Source organism: Mustelus asterias, chromosome 14 (genome assembly GCF_964213995.1).
Source record: "Mustelus asterias chromosome 14, sMusAst1.hap1.1, whole genome shotgun sequence".
Lineage (NCBI taxonomy): Eukaryota > Metazoa > Chordata > Chondrichthyes > Carcharhiniformes > Triakidae > Mustelus > Mustelus asterias.
In genome coordinates this window covers 11,939,862-11,962,248 of record NC_135814.1, presented here as the reverse complement: position 1 = coordinate 11,962,248, position 22,387 = coordinate 11,939,862, and the positions used below count along the sequence as shown (strand labels likewise).

At 44.9% G+C, this 22,387-nt stretch overlaps 1 protein-coding gene across 4 annotated transcripts in view; it reads left to right on the top strand.

Moving 5' to 3' along the window:
* LOC144503506 (glycophorin-C-like) overlaps nucleotides 1-14,128 on the top strand; it is a 79,406-nt gene extending 65,278 nt beyond the window's left edge. For all 4 annotated transcript variants that reach the window (XM_078227892.1, XM_078227895.1, XM_078227893.1 and 1 more), the window contains exons 3-4: nucleotides 2,300-2,365; nucleotides 12,049-14,128. In XM_078227892.1, coding sequence (XP_078084018.1) covers nucleotides 2,300-2,365; nucleotides 12,049-12,245 — 263 coding nt within the window. In that variant the 3' untranslated portion in view covers nucleotides 12,246-14,128. The remainder of the gene's footprint in view (nucleotides 1-2,299; nucleotides 2,366-12,048) is intronic.
* Nucleotides 14,129-22,387: the final 8,259 nt, after the last annotated feature.

Genomic DNA, 22,387 nt, shown 5'->3' with positions numbered 1-22,387 from the left:
TAACCCGTATACCTTTTGGACTGTGGGAGGAAACCGGAACACCCGGAGGAAACCCACGCAAACACGAGGAGAATGTATAAACTCCACATAGACAGTGACCCGAGGTCGGAATTGAACCGGGTCCCTGGCGCTGTGAGGCAGCAATGCTAACCACTGTGCCGCCCCAATGTCCCATTGCTGGTGATCCATGTCGGGGAGGGGGTGGGGAAGCAAGCCACCGACTTCCAATTTTGGAGCCAGGAAGGAGGGTGCCCTTCCAAAATGGTGCCCGAGAGCTTTGCAGCCAGATTCACTAGCACCAAATTTTCAATCCTCTCTGGCAGCGGGAATGGCCAGAGAATATCGGACATAGCTTTTTTTGGGGGGGGGATATTCTGCCCCTTGTGTGGAGAGAAACTGAGGTAACGTTTCAGGTGGTTGTCTCTTAGAGCTGCCTTCTCAAGTTACATTGCTCTTTTATTCAATCTCCCAACATGTCTCCCACAGCTGCATCTGGTAGTCTGAACTGTTGGCTGCATTTTTTGTTGTTATTTGTGAATATGAATATGTCCTATACCTGACTGAAGATTGTGTGGGCACATTGTGTCTGTTTGTTGTTTCACTTCCCGCAGCTAGTGGTACACAAGGCAGGCTTTCATCTGTTTCCGTTTGAGTGATTTTTCCCTATCACCAGAGGGGCGCTCTCTACATCGTGTGAATGACCGGGAGAGTCTCCTGCTCTTACCGCCAGCCATTGGTGTGTATTGGAAGGATTTTGCAGTTTGACACTCCATCTGTAGGCAACATTACAAACACACCTTCCTTGGCCATCCAAGTGCTAGGGTGGGACTCTAAAATGGAGCTGCCTGCTCAGAGGTAGGGACGCCACCCACTGCACTGCAAGAACTGTGCCCAGAAGTGCCATCCCTAATTTTAAATGCTCCATCATTAGTGACTGTCTGCATCGACAAACTCTCTAATTCCCTTGGTGCACGCTCTCTCGCACTTGCCCTTCCTTAAAACAGATCACCTCACATGTACAATCTCCTTCATGTGGAAGTTTGATTGTTACTCCAGTGAAGTTATGTGGAACATTTAAACGACACAAAATGTGGCACAGTGGTTGGCACTGCTGCCTCACAGTGCCAGGCACCCGGGTTCGATTCCCGGCTTGGGTCACTATTTGTGCGGAGTTTGTACATTCTCCCCATGTCAGCGTGGGTGTCCTCCGGATGCTCTGGTTTCCCCTCTGTCTGAAAGACGTGCTGGTTAGGTGCATTGGCCATGCTAAATTCTCCCTCAGTGTACCCGAACAGGTGCCAGAGTGTGGCGACTCGGGAATTTTCACAGTAACTTCATTGCAGTGTTAATGTAAGCCTACTTATGACTAATAAATAAATGTTACATTGCTTAAAAGTGCAATATGTGTTGCAATCTTAGACATGCATACGCTCTCCTGTCAACTTTTATCAAAGCCCAACATATGATGGGAACTGACACCCCACCCATTATTAGATATGAGCAATTAAAATTCTGGTCTAGCCAGCAACTTCCATAACCTGTGAAAGAATAAAACAAAAACATCCCCGTTGTACAACCACCACCACAGAATTTATTTCTGGTAGCATTGATTTGGAGGAGAATGCTGACAAGGGCACAAGGAACTCTCCCCTTTAAATGTTGCCCTGAGTGTAAATGCAGTTTAATATCTCATTGACATTATGGCATTATCAACAGCAGTGCAGTATCTTGGAACCACCCTGCACAGTGTCAAATCCTGGAATAGGACTTGAATCCATATTGAGAGTATACCAATGGTGAAATTGATGCAAATTGCAAGAAGGCTTCCTTATTCAGATTTATTTTGGGGTGGGGGGGGTGATGTTGGGGTTCAGGCAGCAGATTTGTCATGGGTGTGCAGTGGTTATCACAGATGCCTCACAGCGCCAGGGATCCAGGTTCAATTCCGGCCTCGTGTTACTGTTTGTGTGGAGTTTGCACATTCTCCACGTGTCTGCGTGGGTTTCCTCCCACACTCCAAAAATGTGCAGATTAGGTGGCTGGCCGTGATAAATTGTCACTTAGTGATATGTAGGTTAAGGGAATTAGCAGGGTAAATGCGTGGGGTTGTGGGGATAGGGTGGTGGGGGTGGGCCTGGCTAAGATGCTCTGTCAGAGAGTTGGTGCAGACCCGATGGGCTGAATGGACTTCTTTTGCATTGTAGGGATTCTATGATCTTGATGATTATTGTGTTGACCTCTCTGAAGTTTCCAATGATGATATTTGAGTGAACTGATTCTCTGATGTGCTCTATTATAGTGAATACTGCTTTAAAAGACGTGCCTGAGAGTAACAGTGACGGAATGGATTCTGCACTCATTGGAGGTAAGGTGTTTGTCTTCGAAGTTCATTAGCCAACAAGAAGTCAACTCATTTTAAGGCAAATAGATCCGTAATGATACTCTGAGCGACTGTGTGCAATATTATGGTTCCCCGTGCCACATTGCCGATGTCCTGGGGGAAATTGATTTGGATGATGTAATGAAATGAGCAAAGAGGCGCAGTTTACACAAACTGTGAACATTTTCAATTGTGTTCCAAGGGAAATCTTGCCAAGGCATTTCCGCTCCAATGGAGAGTGTGGGGCTGAGCCCTCATGGAGTGCTCCCAAGTATGAGGACCTCATCCCAAGTGGCTTTCTGAGCATGACCTAATTTTGGGGGTCGGTTTAGCTCAGCTGGCTGTGCAGCTGGTTTGTGGTACAGAGCGATGCCAACAGCGTGGGTTCGATTCCCGCACCAACTGAGGTTATACATGCTTGAGGTATGACAATCCTCAGGTTAAATCACCCCCTCAAAGCAATCGATGGTCATCTGGGACTATGGCAATATTAACTTTTCGTACATGATGTCCGAGTGTATCATATTCTGCTGGCCACAATGTAGCCAGGAAAAGGTCAGCTGGTTCAGCCTGCTTATAGAATCATGGAATCATAGAATCCCTATAGTGCAGAAGGAGGCCATTCGGCCCATCGAGTCTACACTGACCACAATCCCACCCAGCCCCTATCCCCATTACCTCATGTATTTACCGTGCTAGTTCCACTGACACTAAGTGGCAATTTAGCATGGTCAATCAACCTATTTGGACTGTGGGAGGAAAACGGAGCACCCAGAGGAAACCCACGCAGACATGAGGAGAATGTGCAAACTCCACACACAGTGACCCAAGCCGGGAATCAAATCCAGGCCCCTGGTGCTGTGAGATGGCCGTGCTAACCACTTTCACTGTGCCACCCTAACCAAGTACCAGTCATGCTGCACATTCCATGACCACCCCCGCACCCACCTCCGCCATCGCTCCTGCCATCCGTCCCATGCCTGGGATGTGGGCACTGAAAATCTCCCTTCTGACCCCTGAAGCTAAGTTCCAGCAAATGAAGTCTGAACTCCCAGTGCTCACTTTATTCTCTAAGTAGTGAGCACAGCCTGGAACTCATCCACCTGAAATATGTTTGAGTGCCATTCATGATATGTAACCTCCGGTCTGAGGGATGGTCACGTCGGGAAAGGGGGCTGAGAATTAGTGCTACCTTCCAGTATGAACTAATGTCTTGAGGGAGTGATGAAGCTAATTCTGTCTGTGAGTGAAAAGAGAATACTGAAACCATTCTAGATTTAAAAGAAAAATAAATCTGCAGAATGATTTCTGTATTGAGCAGAATTTCGATGATTTGGAGTTTGAAGCATGATCAAGATGGTGGGGAGTGGGGGGGGGGGAGTCCAGAACTAGGGGTCATATTTTGAGGATATTTTGACGTGAGGAGAAATTTCTTCACCCAGAGAGTGGTGATTGTGTGGAATTCACCACCACAGAATGTAGTTGAGGCCAAAACGTTGTGCGATTTCAAGAAGAAATTGGATATAGCTCTTGGGGATAAAGGGATATGGGGAAAAGGAGGATCAGGATATTGAATTTGACGATCAGTCATGATCATATTTGATTTATTATTGTCACATGTTTTAGAATATAGTGAAAAGTATTGCTTCTTGCACGCTATCCATACAAAGCATACTGTTCATAGAGAAGAAAAGGAGAGAATGCAAAATTTTGTGTTGCAGTCATAGTTAGGGTGTAGAGAAAGATCAACTTAGTGCGAGTTAGGTCCATTCAAAAGTCTGACGGCAGCAGGGAAGAAGCTGTTCTTGAGTCGGTTGGTACGTGACCTCCGCCTTCTGTATCTTTTTCCCGATGGAAGAGTGTATGCCCAGGGTGTGTGGGATCCTTAATTATGTTGGCTGCTTTTGAGGCAGCGGGAAGTGTAGTTAGTGTTAATGGATGGGAGGCTGGTTTGCATGATGGACTGATTCACCATATTGAATGATGGTGCAGACTCGAAGGGCCGAATGGCCTGCTCCTATTTGTAATTTCTAGGTTTCTATTCAGACATGAGAGAATGATGGCTCTGAACACAAGGCTGATTCACCGAGGGGGAGGTATTGGACAGAGAGCAGGACAGCAGGCAGCCAGTTAGGCAGGAATTCAATGGTATAACTCTGGCTTCATAAATCATCAGAGCAATGCAGTTACAGAATCAAATTTACAGCCTTGGGTTATCCACCAGCTGGATGTTTGGTGCAAAGCCCAACAACTTCAAGTCTCCAGCTGCCTTGTTGTTGCAGAGTCGGGAAGCAGGGTGGATGCTGCAGGCAGTGTGATGTCAGTGGATTGGTGATGAATCCAACAGTGACTTCATGCAACCTCTTGCTCTCTCGGGATCATGTCTCTTTGCTAAACTGGAACTAATGCCATAAACTCAGGATTTGCAGATTCCTTCCTGGAGGAAATTTCCAACTATGTCCATCTGTGTTTCTGTCTCGTTGCTATGATCTTTTTTCATGCTCTGTCTCACTTGCCCAAATCAGTGAGATCCCAGGTAACTCCTGATCCACGCAATTGTTCAAATGTCTTTCTCAAATTGGCTTTTTAAATTATACCAAATCTCTCTCTCAGCTTTTTGCATGTCTCCTATCTCAATTAATGTCGTCTGTGTTTCTGTCTTGCTCGCTCGCGTCCGTTGTGGTGATTGGCCCTTTAAGGGCAACACAGCAGAATAAGAGTCACATGGCCATGGCAATTGGGACTTTGGAATCACCCCATGGTGAGAGGCGCTCCTGGGAAAAGAGACATTTTGGGAGCTAGCTATAGCTGAGGCTGCTGTATAATTCTTATTAATAAATGTCTTTTGTGTTCATTAATGAAGTCTCTGAAAGTGTATTTTTACACTGACATTACCTCTGATCATAATAAGATACTCACAGGTGTTGGGCCAAAGTCTGAAAAAGAAAGTACTCACCAGAATGCCTCTCTTGGTGCATAGACCCATTTGACTCCTCCACAGAGGACTTTGTACGATATATCGAGCGGCTTGGGTATTATTTCCAAGAAAACAAAATAGGGGAGGAGGCAAGACATAAAGCAATTCTCCTAAGTGATTGTGGAACTCAGACCTATAACCTTGCGTAAAATTGTCCAACTCCTGTATATGATATTTAGTGAGAACTGAGTGAATTAGTTATTGAAGATTGTACAAAGAATTTGAGGGGAAGGGATGTGGGGATTGTCCCTTTAGGACAACACAGCAGAGTAAGGGTCTCATGGTCTGCATAACCAATCAGTGTGGAATCGCTCATGGTGAGAGAGGTTCCTAAGCAAAGAAACAGTTTGGGAGCTAGCTACAGACGTGAGGTTGCTGGACAATTTTTGATTAATAAATACCTTTTCGTGTCTGTGAAAGTGCTCGCACGTTTGCTTGCTCTCCATCTGTTTGGCTCGCTGTCTGTTACTGGCCCAGTCACTAAGTGCACACAAGGTGAGATGGCCATGTGGTGGTAGATTTCCACTTCTCAATTCTTGATCTTCATCTGCACCACTGCCCCCCCCCCCCCCCCCCCCCCCCCCCACCCACCAGCCCTTCAGGCCAACTGCCTTACCCATCTGTATCTCTATCTGCTGTTCACACATTCTGATCACTTAATGGACACTTATAACCTTCATCCTCATTTACTTTCCCTTTCGGCAGGGTGGCACAATGGTTAGCACTGCTGCTTCACAGCTCCAGGGGCCTGGGTTTGATTCACGGCTCGGGTCATTGTCTGTATGGAGTTTGCACGTTCTCCCCATGCCTGCGTGGGTTTTTTCCGGGTGCTCCAGTTTCCTCCCACAGTCCAAAGATTTGCGGGTAAGGTGCATTGGCCATGCTAAATTGCCCCTTAGTGTCCCAGGATGTGTAGGTTAGAGGGCTTAGTGGGGTAAATGTGTGGGGTTGTGGGGATAGGGCCTGGGGTGGGATTATTGTCGGTGCAGACTCGATGGGCCGAATGGCCTGCTTCTGTACTGTAGTGTTTCTGATTCTCCAATTACAGCTCCCCTGACCCCACCCTCATAGTATTAATCTTGTCCTTTTTTTTTGCTCTCGGCTCTGACGAAGGGTCATCCAGAATCGAAACGTTGGTTCTATTCTCTCTCCACAGATGCTGTCAGACTTGTTGAGACTTTCCAGCATTTTTCTGTTTTTGCTTCGGATTCCAGCATCCGCAGTATTTTGCTTTTATGTTAGATTCTTGATTAGCGAGGGGCTGAAAGGCAGGAATTTGGGGTTGGAGTTTCAATCAGATCAGTTACCAGCTTTTGAAGGGCAACTAGGGATGGGCAATAAGGAGTGACTCGGCCGTCATTGGAGGTAAAATCAGATTAAGGTGTGCTTGGTTCCTCAATCATTGGTCTCGCTGTTTTCCAAGAGTGGCACAGTGATTAGCACTGCTGGCTCACAGCGCCAAGGCTCCAGGTTCGATTCCAGCCTTGGCTCACTGTCTGTGTGGAGTTTGCACATTCTCCCCGTGTCTGCGTGGGTTTCCTTCCACAGTCCAAAGATGTGCGGATTAGGTTGATTGGCCATGCTAAATTGACCCTAGTGTCAGGAGGATTAGCAGGGTAAATATGCGGGGTTATGAGGATAGGGCCTGGATGGGATTGTGGTCGGTGCTGACTCGATGGGTCGAATGGCTCCTTCTGCACTGTAGGGATTCTATTATCCCATGAACAATACCACTATGCCAATGCCTTCTGTGCTGTAAAATTTATGATTCTCGGAGTGGAAAGCCTGCCTGAATTTAATTGGAGTGATTTGAGCTAACTGCTGCCCTGAGCTGAGTTTTGCTGATGTCAGTCCCTGAATCAAGTCTGGATCCCCACTTCTCTAGCTAACTCTCTGAGCTGAAAATAGCAATTTTTAATTGATTAAAGCAATACTGCTTTGTGGCACAGTGGTTAGCAATGCTGCCTCAGTGCCAGGGACCCGGGTTCGATTCCCGGCTTGGGTCACTGTCTGTGTGGAGTCTGCACGTTCTCCCTGTGTCTGTGTGGGTTTCCTCCAGGTGATCCGGTTTCCTCCCGTGGTCCAAAGATGTGCAGGTTAGGTGAATTGTCCGTGCTAAATTGCCCCTTAGTGTCAGGGAGGCTAGCTAGGGTAAATGCACAGGGCTACAGGGATAGCGCCTGTGTAGGGTTGTTGTCAATGCACGCTTGATGGGCCGAATGGCTGCCTCCTATATGGATTCTATCATTTCTAAACCTGAAAGAAATACTTCCCACCACCCCTCACACCAAGAAGAAAAGTTATTTGTGACAAACCTTTATTAATTTAGAAGGAAAATTGTTAATCATCGGGAGACGATGATCATTTTGAAGCCTAAAAGTTTTGGTAATTGAAGCATTTTAGCTGACACATTTTGTACAACTTTTCAGTTCTGCTTTTGAGGTTGATCTTGAGTGGGAATGAATGGTGTTGTAGACAGTTTGCCACTGTTGTCATGGTGTTTTAGAATCTTCCCTTTGACAGTGTTCTAACTTGCTTGCTTTAACTCCTCATTCATCTTGCTTCTTACCTTTGGGTCTAGCCCTGTACCGTGACCTCCAGATGAACCAGTTGAAAACAGTGCAAGGTCGACAGCCCATTAGATGTTCTGAGCCAACATAAATCCAATGTATTGATCTGAGCTCAATGAGGAAGTTTGAAGTTGACACAAAGTAAATTCGGACTGACAAATGGGGTGAGAAAATACTTCCTCACTCAAGCTGTCTTAATGTTTGGGATAGTCGGCAAGGAGTGTAAAGGGTAAAAATATCAAGTTGTCGCAGCAGTGGCACCGTTGTGGCAAGCGCAGTATACCCCAACACTAAAGCGACAAACTTGCTGAAGGTGCAGCAATGGTTAATCTTTTTGTAGTTTATAAGGGGCAAATGTTTTTTTGATTTGATTTATTATTTGAAATTTGATTTCAAATGAACTTCATAGAATCCCTACAGTGCAGAAGGAGGCCATTCGAACCATCGAGACTGCACCGACCACAATCCCAACCAGGCCCTATTCCTGTAACCCCACATATTTACCCTGCTAATCCCTCTGTCACTAGGGTCAACTTATCATGGCCAATCAACCTAACCTGCACTTCTTTGGACTGTGGGAGGAAACAGGAGCACCCGGAGGAAACCCACGCAGACACAGGGAGAATGTGCAAACTCCACACAGACAGTGACCTGAGGCTAGGGTCACTGGAGCTGTGAGGCAGCAATGCGAACCACTGTGCCGCCCCTACGCCTGTAACAAGTCCAAACTTGTTGGACTATGACCTGGTGTCGTGTGACACCATCTTGCCTACCCCAGTCCAACACCGGCATCTCCACATCATGATTTATTACCGTCACATGTATTGGAATACAGGGAAAAGCATTGTCTGGATAGCACGCAAGAAACAAAGCATACAGTTCATAGAGTACATAGGGGAGAAGGAAAGGAGGGAGACAGAATTTAGTGTTACTGTCAATGTTAGGATGTAGTGAATATATGGTAGGTCCATTCAAAAGTCCGATGGCAGCAGGGAAGAAGCTGTTCTTGAGTCGGTTTGGGTCAACGATGAATGCAGTTTTTATATGCTCTGCTCAGCATGGTGTTGATGTATACATTTCAGTGGCGCACATTTTCTGATCTCAGACTTTTGTATCTTTTTCCTGATGGAAGAGGGTAGAAGAGAGAATGTCCAGGGTGCTTGGGTCCTTAATTATGCTGGCTGCTTTTCCGAGGCAGCGGGAAATGTGGACTGAGTCAGTGGATGGGAGGCTGGTTTGTGTGATGGGCTGGGCTACGTTCACAACCCTTTGTAGTTTCTTGTGGTCTTGGTTAGCGCAGAAGCCATTTGAGCTGTGATACATCTGGAAAGTATGTATCCTTTTATTGTGGGTTAAGACAGATGTATTTGTAATAAGCAAGTCTGATGGTGATACGTGGACTTGCAAAGGTTTAATAATGAGCAGAGATTATAAAAAGTAGACCTGTTTTCTCTAGAATTTAGAAGGTTAAGGGGTGATCTGATTGAAGTTGTCAAGGGACTAACAGAAAAAGACAGGGTAGATAAAGGTAAACTAATTTCACTGGTTGGAGATTCTGGAACTAGGGGGCATAGTCTAAAAATCAGGACCTGATCATTCAGGAGAGATGTTAGGGGGCACGTTTACACACAAAGGGTGGTAGAGGTTTGGACCTTCCACAAACAGCAGTTGATGCCAGATCTGTTGCTAATTTTAAATCTGAGATGGATAAATTTTTGTTAGGCAAAGGTATTAAGGGACAGGGACCAATGGCAGGTACCTGGAGTTCGGGCACAGATCAGACACAACATCGCTGAATGGTGCAACCGGCTCGAGGGGCTGAATGGCCTACAACTGTTCGTATATTATTTTCCGAAGCTGTAATTCAATCAGATGATTTTGAAGCACATTCATGAGACCACAATCAAGCCAAACCTTCCACACGGCAGCTTTGGGACCCTGGAATTAAGTTAGTGGTTTATGGTCACTGCCAGATTGTTTTTGTTTTCCGTTTTCATCTATTCCAGCACTGGAGCCAACATTAGTACTTTTCCCAAAAGAAGGCTTCACGAATCGCATTTGGCCATTGCAAGGTTTTATTGTTCAAGCCCTAAAGGATTTTCCATTTCTTTATTCCCTTCCAGAAACTCAATCAAGTTAATTGTTAACATTGTCAACATCAAAGGGCCAAGTTTTTAATCAGACGCAATCTTTTTCATAAGACCAATAGACATTGGAGCAGAATTAGGCCACTCAGCCCATCGAGTCTGCTCCGCCATTCAATCATGGCTGATTTTTTTTCTCATCCCCATTCTCCTGCCTTTTCCCCATAACCCCTGATCCTCTTATTAATCAAGAACTTATCTATCTCTGTCTTAAAGACACTCAATGACCTGGCCTCCACAGCCTTCTGCAGCAGAGTTCCACAGATTCACCACTCTCTGGCTAAAGAAATTCCTCCTCGTCTCTGCTTTAAAGGATTGTTCCTTTAGCCTGAGGTTGTGTCCTCTGGTTCTAGTTTTTCCTACTAGTGGAAACATCCTCTCCACGTCCACTCTATCCAGACCTCGCAGTATCCTGTAAGTTTCAATAAGATTCCCCTTCATCCTTCAAAACTCCAATGAGTACAGACCCAGAGTCCTCAACCATTCCTCATACGACAAGCTGTTTATTCCAGGAATGAATTTTCAATTTTGTTTGCAAACGTAGCAACATGCCTATCCAGTGGATCTTGAAAACAAGAGGGCTTTTGTTAAACGTGTTTCAAATTGCCAAGTTCCTAGAGGATTTTATTATCATGTCACCTGCTTAATAGAGACAGTGGCGATATGACTTTTGTTTTGCTATAATGCACTTCCAGAAGCACTTTATTTGTTTGTGTAGCTCATCTGACACTAAGGCTGGAATTCTCCAACCTTGCCTGTAGCTGGAATTGTCCGGTTCCGCTGCTGCGAGTGGAGACTTGGCTGAATGCCAAATTCTCCGTTCTTGCTTTCAGAGGTGGCAGGGCTGGAGTGGTGAATTCCGGTCCAAGAATTGGCCGAGTTGAAATTTCCTTTCAGCGGCACTTTGGGAAGACCAAATGCACTGGACTGGATTTGGAGCGTTGGCCAGGCCTGGGACAGAGATGGGTGGGTGGGTACTAAAAATAGCATTGTCGACTGGCCTGGGGATGGTCACCAGGCTAATTCCAGGGATGGCGGGACTGATGTACGAGGAGAGATTGACTAGGGTAGGATTGTTTTCACTGGAGTTCAGACAAATGAGGTGGGATCTCAGAGAGACTCATAAAATTCTAACAGGACTCGACATGGTAGATGGAGGAAGTATGTTCCCGATGGTGGGGGTGTCCAGAACCAGAGGTCACAGTCTGAGGATTCAGGGTAGACTATTTAGCATGGAGATGAGGAGATATTTCTTCACCCAAAGCGTGGTGAGCCTGTGGGATTCATTACCCCAGGAAGTGGTGGATGCCAAAACATTGAATGTATTCAAGAGGCGGCAGGATATAGCACTTGGGGTGAATGGGATCAAAGGCTACGGGGAGAAAGCAGGATTAGGCTACTGAGTTTGACGATCGGCCATGATCGTGATGAATGGTGGAGTAGGTTCGAAGGGCCGAATGGCCCCCTCCTGCTATCTTCCATGTTTCTATGGCATGCCCATTTCCTGGATCCATTCCCATCCCCAGGCCTATTTTCCTGGGATTGAGATGGGGGAGGGGGTTTGCTAGTGGCAAGACTGCCCACCAGCAGATGGGTAGCAAATTAGGCTTTTAATGACCATTTAAGGATAATTAAAGGAGGCCAGCTGAGATTTTTCAGTCAGCTTCCAACTCACAGGCAGCAGACTGGGAGAACAAACATTCTGAGCAAACCCATAAGCCCTCCCCTTCAAACATTTATTTCATTTGTTTTTGAAAATGGCTATTGAATCTGCTTTCACCAGCGTTAGAGGGAATGCATTCCTCGCTATGTTAAATTGATTTCTTCCCCTTTCGTTCTGTTGTTGGTTGTGTATATTATTCCAACATTTTCTAATGTGTAAATACTATGTTGTAACTTCTCAGTGCTGAACCAGTTAAGAATGTTCTTCTGCATCTGTTTCCGAGACACTTAAATCTTTCCACTTTTTGCCAACAGGTATCATAGCTGCGGTGGTCTTTGTGGTCATTTGCCTTCTTGTGGTCCTAATCCGCTACATGTACAGGCACAAAGGCACGTATCACACCAACGAAGCCAAGGGCACAGAGTTTGCAGAGAATGCGGATGCCGCTTTGAAAAATGACCCCAACTTCCAAGACGCAGTGGATGAAAGCAAGAAGGAATACTTCATCTGACAGCGGGCAGTCCTGTTAGTTAGTGGCTGATTGTTAACACTACAACTAGGACATGCTGTTCCCTCCTGAGGGGGGGGGAAAAGAAATAACAAGTGGACAAATTAATTTTTAACTCCTCTCTTTCCGGGAGAAAGTCACGACATTGGTGCTTTATTTGCTCGTACGACAACACGCTCTTGGAAAAGACAATTCTATACACGCCTGCAACATTGTTTTTTTTTATATTGTGTTTCCAAAGTACCACTAAAGTGCCAGCGTACAGACATTATACTAGTGTAACCTGTTACCTTTAACAACCTGCTTTATGGGAGTGAGATAAACCTAAATATTGATGTACCACTAACAAAAGTAACTTTCTTTCAGACCTCAAACTTTATATCTGGAGCCAGGTGGTTGCAATGCAGAACATTTTTAAACACCAATCTTAGTAAATACTTTCACTATGTATTCCATGCTTGGAGCAGAGGTATCGTAAAAGATTGTATGACCATACATACTTAAATATTTACCAAAGCGAAGTCCTCTGGTTCAGTAGGAGCAAGCAATATAGGCTGTGAAACTGAGTAATGCTGACCAGGTAGTAAGGGCCTAGTTTCCATTCCTGATCGATGGTGGGGTAGTTAGTAGTAGGCAGCACCCTGTGTTTGCCCTCCATTTGTGATGTCGGAGGGTTGGGTTAGTTAGCAGTTAACAGCACCCAATGATTATCCTCCGTTCATGTGATGACAGAGGAGTGAGATCAGCTTCTCCTGATAAACACCCATCGCCTTATGTAAGGTGAACTTACGCCAATGTTTCAATGAGAATGCAATTTGAAGTCCATCTGTGACAAAGTATTGAAAGCCTTCAATGATCTCTCTCTCAGTTTGTGTGTGTGTGTATGGAGTACAGCCATTTTGTCCAGATGCAGTTATGTTGGCACATGGAGTGAATGAAGGGATAAGGAGAGGAGGGATGGGCCATCTCCAACCATGGCGCTTTCTAACTGGTTACACTGAGAGAATACCAACATTGGATCACCACTGTGGGGTGGCAGCGGATCACAATGAAGTGTGTCAATCTATGAGTGATGTATCTTTATTTTATATCGCATAGCCTTGATATGGTAGAATGGATCTCATTTTAGACTCTTGTGTGGATGTGCACTGAATCTCTTCCTTTTCCTGCCACAAGCCTTGGTATATGTAAGTGCTGTAACATTAGGGAAATGAAGTTACCTATTTTTCAATCAATATTTTTTTTTTATTGAATACTGCACAAGCCTTCGATTTCTATTTGAGCTTTTAGTATTTTACTGTGAATGTTGTGTGCCTTTTACTTTTTGTGTGTTTTAAGAATATGAAGGATATCGGATAATGGGATAATTTTATTTTTCAATTTTTGTATGAAGCTCTTCCTCAACCTCCTGGGTTGATTTTGATATATTCCTGGGAGATTAATTGATTCACCACCACCCCTACCCCGTCTCCCCGCTGCCTCCAAGCATCTTGTCTAATCAAACTACCCTAACCCTCCTCTCCCAATAGATGAAAGTGCTCAAGGGCAACGAATCTCTTCCTAATTTTTCTCCCGTATTGCTTACGGCAGTGTCCAGGAGATGAATCTTGAATTACTGTGACGATTTCAGAATAATGCTGGACGGTTGGAAACTCCGGCACCCAATTCCCATGTCCGTGCCTGACATCCTCCTGCGATTTATGCAACAATTCCTGTGTGGTAAACTGACATTGAATCTAGCTCTTGACATCATCTCCCCTTCTTGGCCGAGAATGTTCACTGAAAACCAAGACAATGGAATCTCCAACTCTGGGCCTTGGTAATGGATTTTGAAATCGGCTTTATTTTGGAGAATTGTTTCTCTCCTGTCAAGGTTCCTCTTCTTTCTTTTTAAAAAAAATGTCTAGCTTCTCTGGACCAGAACACACATTATGGAGGGAGAGGAAATATGCATATTAATATTAAACATACACATGATTTTTCTCAACCTCTAGAAATGAGCCCTGTGGCTATTGCTGTGTAGTATATATCCTCAACAATAATCATGTAATCATGAGGTAATATACACTTGTATGGAAACAGCAATAATTTTTTGTGTACTTCCAACTGGAATCAGTAGAAATAAAACCTCTCCTAACTAAACCTGGATTTGATCTGATCATTTTCATTCTGGTTATTAGTGATAAGTCCTGTTTTGTCTCCCCCCGCCGCCCCCAAAATCTTGGGACCTGGAGAGGATGTTTCCATTAGTAGGAAAAACTAGAACCAGGGGGCACAGCCTCAGACTAAAGGAATGATCCTTTAAAACAGAGATGAGGAGGAATTTCTTCAGCCAGAGAGTGGTGAATCTGTGGAACTCTTTGCCGCAGAAGGCTGTGGAGGCCAGGTCATTGAATGGCTTTAAGACAGAGTTAGATAGGTTCTTGATTAATAAGGGGATCAGGGGTTATGGGGAAAAGGCAGGAGAATGAGGATGAGAAAAATATCAGCCATGATTGAATGGCGGAGCAGACTCGATGGTTCGAGTGGCTGAATTCTGCTCCTATATCTTATGGTCTTATGGTTCATAGCTGTTGAGCTGGAGACTGAACCGAGACGCTGTGATACATTAGGCAGTGAAAGGTTTCCTGGATACTTCATCCGAGAAGGCACTCGCACCCCAAGCTAGGGACTTTACATTTGGTCCATGGGCAGGGTGGAGATCCAGGGATCGCGATAGAGGAGCAACAGCGCCTTGCAATTTCCACCAGGTTCAATAGTGTTGCAGCTTGCGAGAGAAGGAGCTGCAGAGCGGATGAGCAAACTGACAATGCACCATGGTTCAGGAAGCCATTCAAGTGGGGATTGTGAAAAGGAATGCAGTTTTAATAGGGGACGGTGTTATTAAAGGGATAAATGTTGCCCTCACCAGCTAAGAGAGTGAGTGCTAAAGAATGTGTTGCCTGTCCAGTATCAAGATTAGGAACACTTCCTTGGGGCTGAAGCGTAACTCGGGGTGGGAGGAGAAGGAACCAGGTGCCATCGTCCAAGTGAGTTCCAATTACATGGGTTTGACTCAGGGTAGAGTTGTCCCATTTTGGGACTAATTCCCATGGGTGGGAAAGTGAAGTGTTTCCCAGTGTGGAGGCCAGTGGGAAAACACAGCAAATTTTCCAGCTGGGACCTCATTAAACATAGAACAGTACAGCACAGAACAGGCCCTTCGGCCCACGATGTTGTGCCGAGCTTTATCATTTCCCCATTAATTATGCAACTGAGTGTTTTGCACCAGATTTTGTGGCAGGTGAGGCTCGATGGTGTGTACTGTATTGTCCTATCCGGGTGCCATGTTAAAAAGGTGCCCAACATCACTGACCTGCTATTAATGGGCCTCCTGAAAATGAGGATGGATCTTCAGGAATACTCTGACACTGGAAGATGGACTCTGTCGAGGACACCAGATTTGGAAGGTCCAATTGAAGATACTTCACCATCCCAGTAGTGTGGTGTTGCGGGTGTCCTCCATCCTGAACTCTGGAGGAAGTCTCAGGCATTGTTCAGGTGAGTTCTGACATCTGCACACCACCTTATAGGAATTGGGAGCAGAAGTAGGCAAATTCGGCCCTTTGAGCCTGCTCTGCCATTCAATCAGATCATGGCTGTTCCCCATATCCCCTTATCCCTTTTTTATTAGATATATACCTATCTCCTTCTTGAAACCATTCAATGATTCAGACTCCATCGTGCTATGGGGCAGCGAGTTCCACAAATTCACCACCCTCTGCGAGAAGTAGTTCCTCCCCATCTCAGTTTTAAATCTACCGCCTCCCAATCTATTCCTGTGACCTCTTGTTCCATATTGTTCCGAATGTGTTTTGAACCAGCGAGTTTTCCCCATTGGGGCTGTGCAGAATCGAGTGTTGGTGGCTGGACATTCATCTGCGTCCCATTAGCAGGATGCAAATAAGTTTCATGCCGACCTCCAATGGGTTTCCCAACCCGCCATGGCGGGCACCAGGAGACGATCCTGCTGTAAATTCATGCTGGCGTAAAACTGATCTTTGCACCCCGTTCCAACTCACCATTGAACCCATTGGGAGAATTTCACCCAACCAATGGATTTGACCGAGGGGGTATGAACAACTTTGGGGTCATATTAAAATACAGAACCAGAGGGGTAATTATTTCTGGATTGCTGCCTGAGCCAAGATCAAATTGACATCGGGTAAATAATTAATTAATGGCTCAGAATATGGTGATGGAGAAATGGGTTTTGATACATGGGGCACTGGCACCAGTACTGGGGAAAGAGGGAGCTATACCACTTGGATGGCTCTCACCTGAAAAAAAGTGGGACCAGTGTCCAGTGGATTATAGGCTCATAGGGAAATACAGCATGGAAACAGGCCCTTCGGCCCAACCAGTCCATGCCAACCGTGGTGCCCTCCCAACTCATCCCAATTGCCCACGTTTGGCCCATTTCCCTCTAATTCTTTCCCATCCATGCATTTATCCACATGTTTTTTTCAAAGTTGCTATTGTACCTGTCTCAACCACTTTCTCTGGCAACTCATTCTATATTCGTACCACCCTCTGCATGAAGAAGTTGTCCCTCAGGTCCCTTTTAAACCTTTCCCCCCCTCACCTTAAACCTATGCCGTCTAGTTTTGAGTTCCCCTTCCCTGGAAAAAAGACTCTGTGCGTTCATCCTATCTATGCACCTCATGATTTTATACACCTCAGTAAGGTCACCCCCCACTCTCCTATGTTCGTCCTAGCCTGGCCAACCTCTTCCTATAACTTGGTCCCACTAGTTCTGACAACATCCTCGGAAATCTTCTTTGCAGTTTATCAATGTCTTTCCTATAACATAGAACCAGGGCTATAGAATGGGTTTTAAACTAGATAGTGGCAGGGGAATGTTTGCATAACATTTGGAAGGCTTAAAGAGGAAAGACAAGACAATAGTGTAGGATAGCAATATGGGTAATGGTAATCACAGTGTGACAGAATGGGACAGAGCTCACACATATAGTCAGAGTATGGAAAAATGGGAAAAAGACAGAATTAACAGCACTGCATTCAAACAAAGATGAATGAATTGATAGCATAAATAGTAATAAATGAGTGTGACTTGATAGCTGTTGCAGAGACATGGGCGGAATTCTCCAGATGTTTGCACCCTGCTGCCGCTACAAGCAAGGATGGAGAATTTGGCACTCAGCCAAATCTCTGTTCACTGTAGCGGGACCAGAAAATCCCGCCAGCGTGAACGGCCGGAGAATTCTGGCCACAATTGCTAAAGTCACCATGGCTAGGACCTCAATATTCAAGGATACTCGACATTTCAGGAGAGCAGGATGAAAGGAAATGAGGTGGGTCAGCTCTGTTAATAAGGAGTCGATTAGTACAGTAGGGAGAAATTATCTTGGTTCCATGGATTCTCTTATAGAATCAGTTTGGATGGAGTTAAGAAATATCAAAGAAAGTAAGTCACTGGTGGGAGTATACGTCCCCGAACAGTAGATACACATTTGGACAGAATGTAGGTCTAGAAATAATTGGGCCTTTTGAGACATGTACTGCAATAATAAAAGGAGATTGTAATCTTCAAATAGATTAGATGAACCAAACTGGCAAAGGTAGCCTGGAGGATGAATCTGTAGAATATATTCAGGACAGTTTCTGAGAACAATATCTTCTGGAACCAACCAAGGAGCAACCAACCAATAGTCTACCCTGTATCCTCAGATTCTCATTCTCATTCTCAGGCTGTTACTAGTATGATAATGCAAGGGTCAGGACTGGGGCCAGAGTTGCTCACTATCTAATAAATGATTTGAATGTGGGGGCGAAATGTGATGTGCCCAGATTTGCTGATGGCATAAAATTGGTTGGGATTATAAGTTGAGAAGGATGCATGAAGGCTTCAAAGGGAATTGGACAGGCTAAATGAATGGGCAAGAATATGGCAGATGGAATATAATGTGAATAAGTGTGAAGTTATCCATGTTGGTAGATTTAAAGGAAAGGCAGGGAATTTCTGAAATGGTGAGAGGTTGCGAAGTGTGGATGTCCAAAGGGACACGGGTGGCCTTGTTCAAGAGGCAATAAAATTTAGCATGCATGAGCAGCCATGAGTTATGAAAATAAATGATATGTTGACCTTCATCGCAAGGGACTTTGAAATAGGTGCAATTGTACAGATCCTTCGTGAATCTGTACCTGCAGTATTGTGTACAGTGTTGGTCTCCTTCTGGTTCCTGTTAGTTAATCTATCCATGCTGGTAAATCACCCTCAATACCATGTGTTCTTGTGCAGTGACTTTTCAAGTGGAACCTTATCAAACACCACCTGGAAATCCAAATACTCAATTTACAAAATAATGGTTGGAATGCGACCATTCCAATCATTATTTTGTAAATTGAGTTTGTGTCTTTATGTGCCCTGTTTGTGAACAGAACTCCCACTCACCTGACGAAGGAGCAGCGAGCGCTCCGAAAGCTAGTGGCTTTTGCTACCAAATAAACCTGTTGGACTTTAACCTGGTGTTGTGAGACTTCTTACTGTGTTTACCCCAGTCCAACGCCGGCATCTCCACATCCTGTCTCCATCAACAGGGATGAATTGGAAATGGTCGCAAGCTTCAAGTTTCTAGGTGTCCAGATTACTAGCAAACCTGTCCTGGTCCCTTCATGCCAATGCTATGGTTAAGAAAGCTCACCAATGCCTGCACTTTCTCAGGAGACTAAGGAAATTTGGCATGTCAGCTACGACTCTCACCAACTTTTACAGATGCACCATAGAAAACATTCTTTCTGGTTGTGTCACAGCTTGGTATGGCTCCTGCTCTGTCCAAGACCGCAAGAAACTACAAAAGGTCATGAATGAAACCCAGTCCATCACCCAAACCAGCCACCCATCCATCGACTCTGTCTACACTTTCTGCTGCCTCAGAGAAGCAGCCAGCATAATTAAGGACCCCATGCACCCCGGACATTCTCTCTTCCAACTTCTTCCGTCAGGAAAAAGACACAAAAGTCTGAGGTCACGTACTAACCGACTCAAGAACAGCTTCTTCCCTGCTGCCATCAGACTTTTGGATGGACCTACCTCGTAGTAAGTTGATCTTTCTCTACACCCTAGCTATGGCTGTAACACTACATTCTGCACTCTCTCCTTTCCTTCTCTATGTATGGTATGCTTGTCTGTAAGAAATAATGCACAAGAAATAATGCTTTTCACTGTAAATATATGTGACAATAATAAATCAAATCAAAGGCCTTGCCTGCTCCTTACAAAAGGGTGGCAGGAGGCCACTGAAGGAATTATTCAGCTCCCCCTCTCTGCAAAACTGCCAATGGGGAACTGCAAAACTCTTCCCATTTTATTTTGCAATGGTAGTTATATAGAATGGATACATGTGATGAATAATAGCTGCAGGGACCTGGTACTAACTGATATCCATGGCTATTGCTCTGCTGTCCACAAATCTACAAATCTCTCTGACAAGATTTAACAGAGGCTTAAATTATTGGTTTTGTTTTCTGTGGGGGAATAGCGCTGCAGAAATGGAAAAGGCTTATTTTGCAAGATTACTTTGTTTCATAGCAACATATTTAATAACACCTGCCTTCGCTTCAGACACTTCTTAAAATTAAATTTTCAAGATTTGGATCCATTCATATTCGATGCTTCCATAGACTGCAGGGTGGAAGGAAACATAGAAATATAGAAGATAGGAGCAGGAGGAGGTCATTCGGCCCTTCGAGTCTGATCCCGTTCGCGCCCAGTGCTATATCCAGCCACCTCTTGAATACATTCAATCTTTTGGCATCAACTACTTCCAGTGTATTGAATTCCACAGGCTCACCACTCTTTGGGTGAAAGAATGTCTCCTCATCTCCGTCCTAAATGATCTACCCTGTATCCTCAGACTGTGACCATTGGGAACATCCTTCCTGCATTGACCCTGTTAGAATTTTATAAGTCTCTATGAGATTCCCCCCCTCATTCGTCTGAACTCCAGCAAAAACAATCCAATCTCTCCTCATCAAAGAACGAAGAACAGTACACACAAGAACAGGCCCTTCGGCCCTTCAAGCCTGCACCGATCACGTTTACCTATCTAAACCAACCGCTTATATCCCTCTATTCCCCGTTTGTTCATATGCCTATCAAGATGAGTCTTAAATGTGGCAGTAAATATATGTGACAATAATAAATCAAATCAAAGGCCTTGTCTGCTCCTTACAAAAGGGTGGCAGGAGGCCACTGAAGGAATTATTCAGCTCCCCCTCTCTGCAAAACTGCCAATGGGGAACTGCAAAACTCTTCCCATTTTATTTTGCAATGGTGATTATATAGAATGGATACATGTGATGAATAATAGCTGCAGGGACCTGGTACGAACTGATATCCATGGCTATTGCTCTGCTGTCCACAAATCTACAAATCTGTCTGACAAGATTTAACAGAGGCTTACATTTTTGTTTTCGTTTTCAACTACCTCACTTGGCAGTGCATTCCAGGCCACCACCACCCTCTGTGTAAAAAAACTTCCCCGTATATCTCCACTGAATCTTTCCCCTCTTATCTTGAACTTGTGCCCCCTTGTGATTGTCATTTCTGCCCTGGGAAAAAGCTTCCAACTGTTCACCCTATCGATATCTCTCATAATTTTATAAACTTCTATCAGGTCGCCCCCTCAGCCTCCATCTTTCCGGGGAGAACAATCCCAGTTTATTCAATCTCTCCTCATAGCTAATACCCTCCATACAAGGCAACATCCTGGTAAACCTTTTCTGCACTCTCTCCAAAGCCTCCGAATCCTTCTGGTAGTGTGGAATTGGAACATAGTATTCCAAATGTGGGCGAACCAATGCTTTATACAACTGTAACATAATTTGCCAACTTTTATACTCGATGCTCCATCCGATGAAGGCAAGCATGCCATATGCTTTCTTCATCACCTTTTCCACCTGTGCTGCCACTTTTAAGGATCTGTGGACCTGTACTCCCACATCTCTCTGTGTGTCTATGCACCAGATTGTTCTGCCATTTATTTTATAGCTCCCACCTGAATTGGATCTATCAAAATGCATCACCTCGCATTTGTCCGGATTAAATTCCATCTGCCATTTCTCCACCCAATTTTCCAGTCTATCTACATCCTGCTGTATTCTCTGACAATCTTCATCACTATCCACAACTCTGCCAATCTTAGTATCATCCACAAACTTGCTAATCAAACCAGCTATGTTTTCTTCCAATCAGTCCCGCCATCCCCAGAATCAGCCTGGTAAACCTTCGCTGCACTCCCTCGAGAGCAAGAACATCCTTCCTGAGAAAAGGAGACCTAAACTACACACAATATTCTAGGTGTGGCCTCACCAAGGCCCCATATAATTGCAACAACACATCCCTGCTCCTGTAATCGAAACTTCTCACAATGAAGGCCAACATACAATTTGCCTTCTTTACCCCCTGCTGCACCTGCATGCTTCCCTTCAGCGACTGGTACACAAGGACGCCCAGGTCCCACTGCACACTTCCCTCTCCCAATTTACAGTCATTCAGGTAGCAACCTGAAGGAGAAGCTTCACCAAGGATACTTTTATGCTGCGATCTCTGTTAACAATGACATGCACTTAGAACACATATTTCATGACCGTAAGACATTGCAAAGAATTCTACAGTCAATAAAGTACTTTGGAGTTATTACTATAACGTAGGAAACTTAACAGTCAACTGTGCTGTGTGCAGCTTTGGTCTCCTTATTCGGAAGAAAGATATAACTCTTTTAGGAGCATTTCAGAGAAAGTTCACTCAACTCATTGCTGGGATGATAGGCTTATCCTCTGAAGAAGGGTTAAACGGATTGTTCCCAAAGGAGTTTAGAAAGATGCCCTGAGCGATCTTTTATGTTCATCCGGGAGTGTAGATAGATGGGGGAGTGGTTTAAGAAAAACATGGCATGTCCAACATTGTAGCACATCCTTGGTACTGCGTTGATGTGTCTGTACACCACTGCAGAACTAAAGATGTGTATAGGCGTTAGTCCCTAAGGCGCAGAAGGAGGCCATTCAGCTCATCAAGTCTGCACCAATTCTCTCACAGAGTATCTTACTCAGGCCCTCTCCCCCACACTATCCCTGTAACCTCA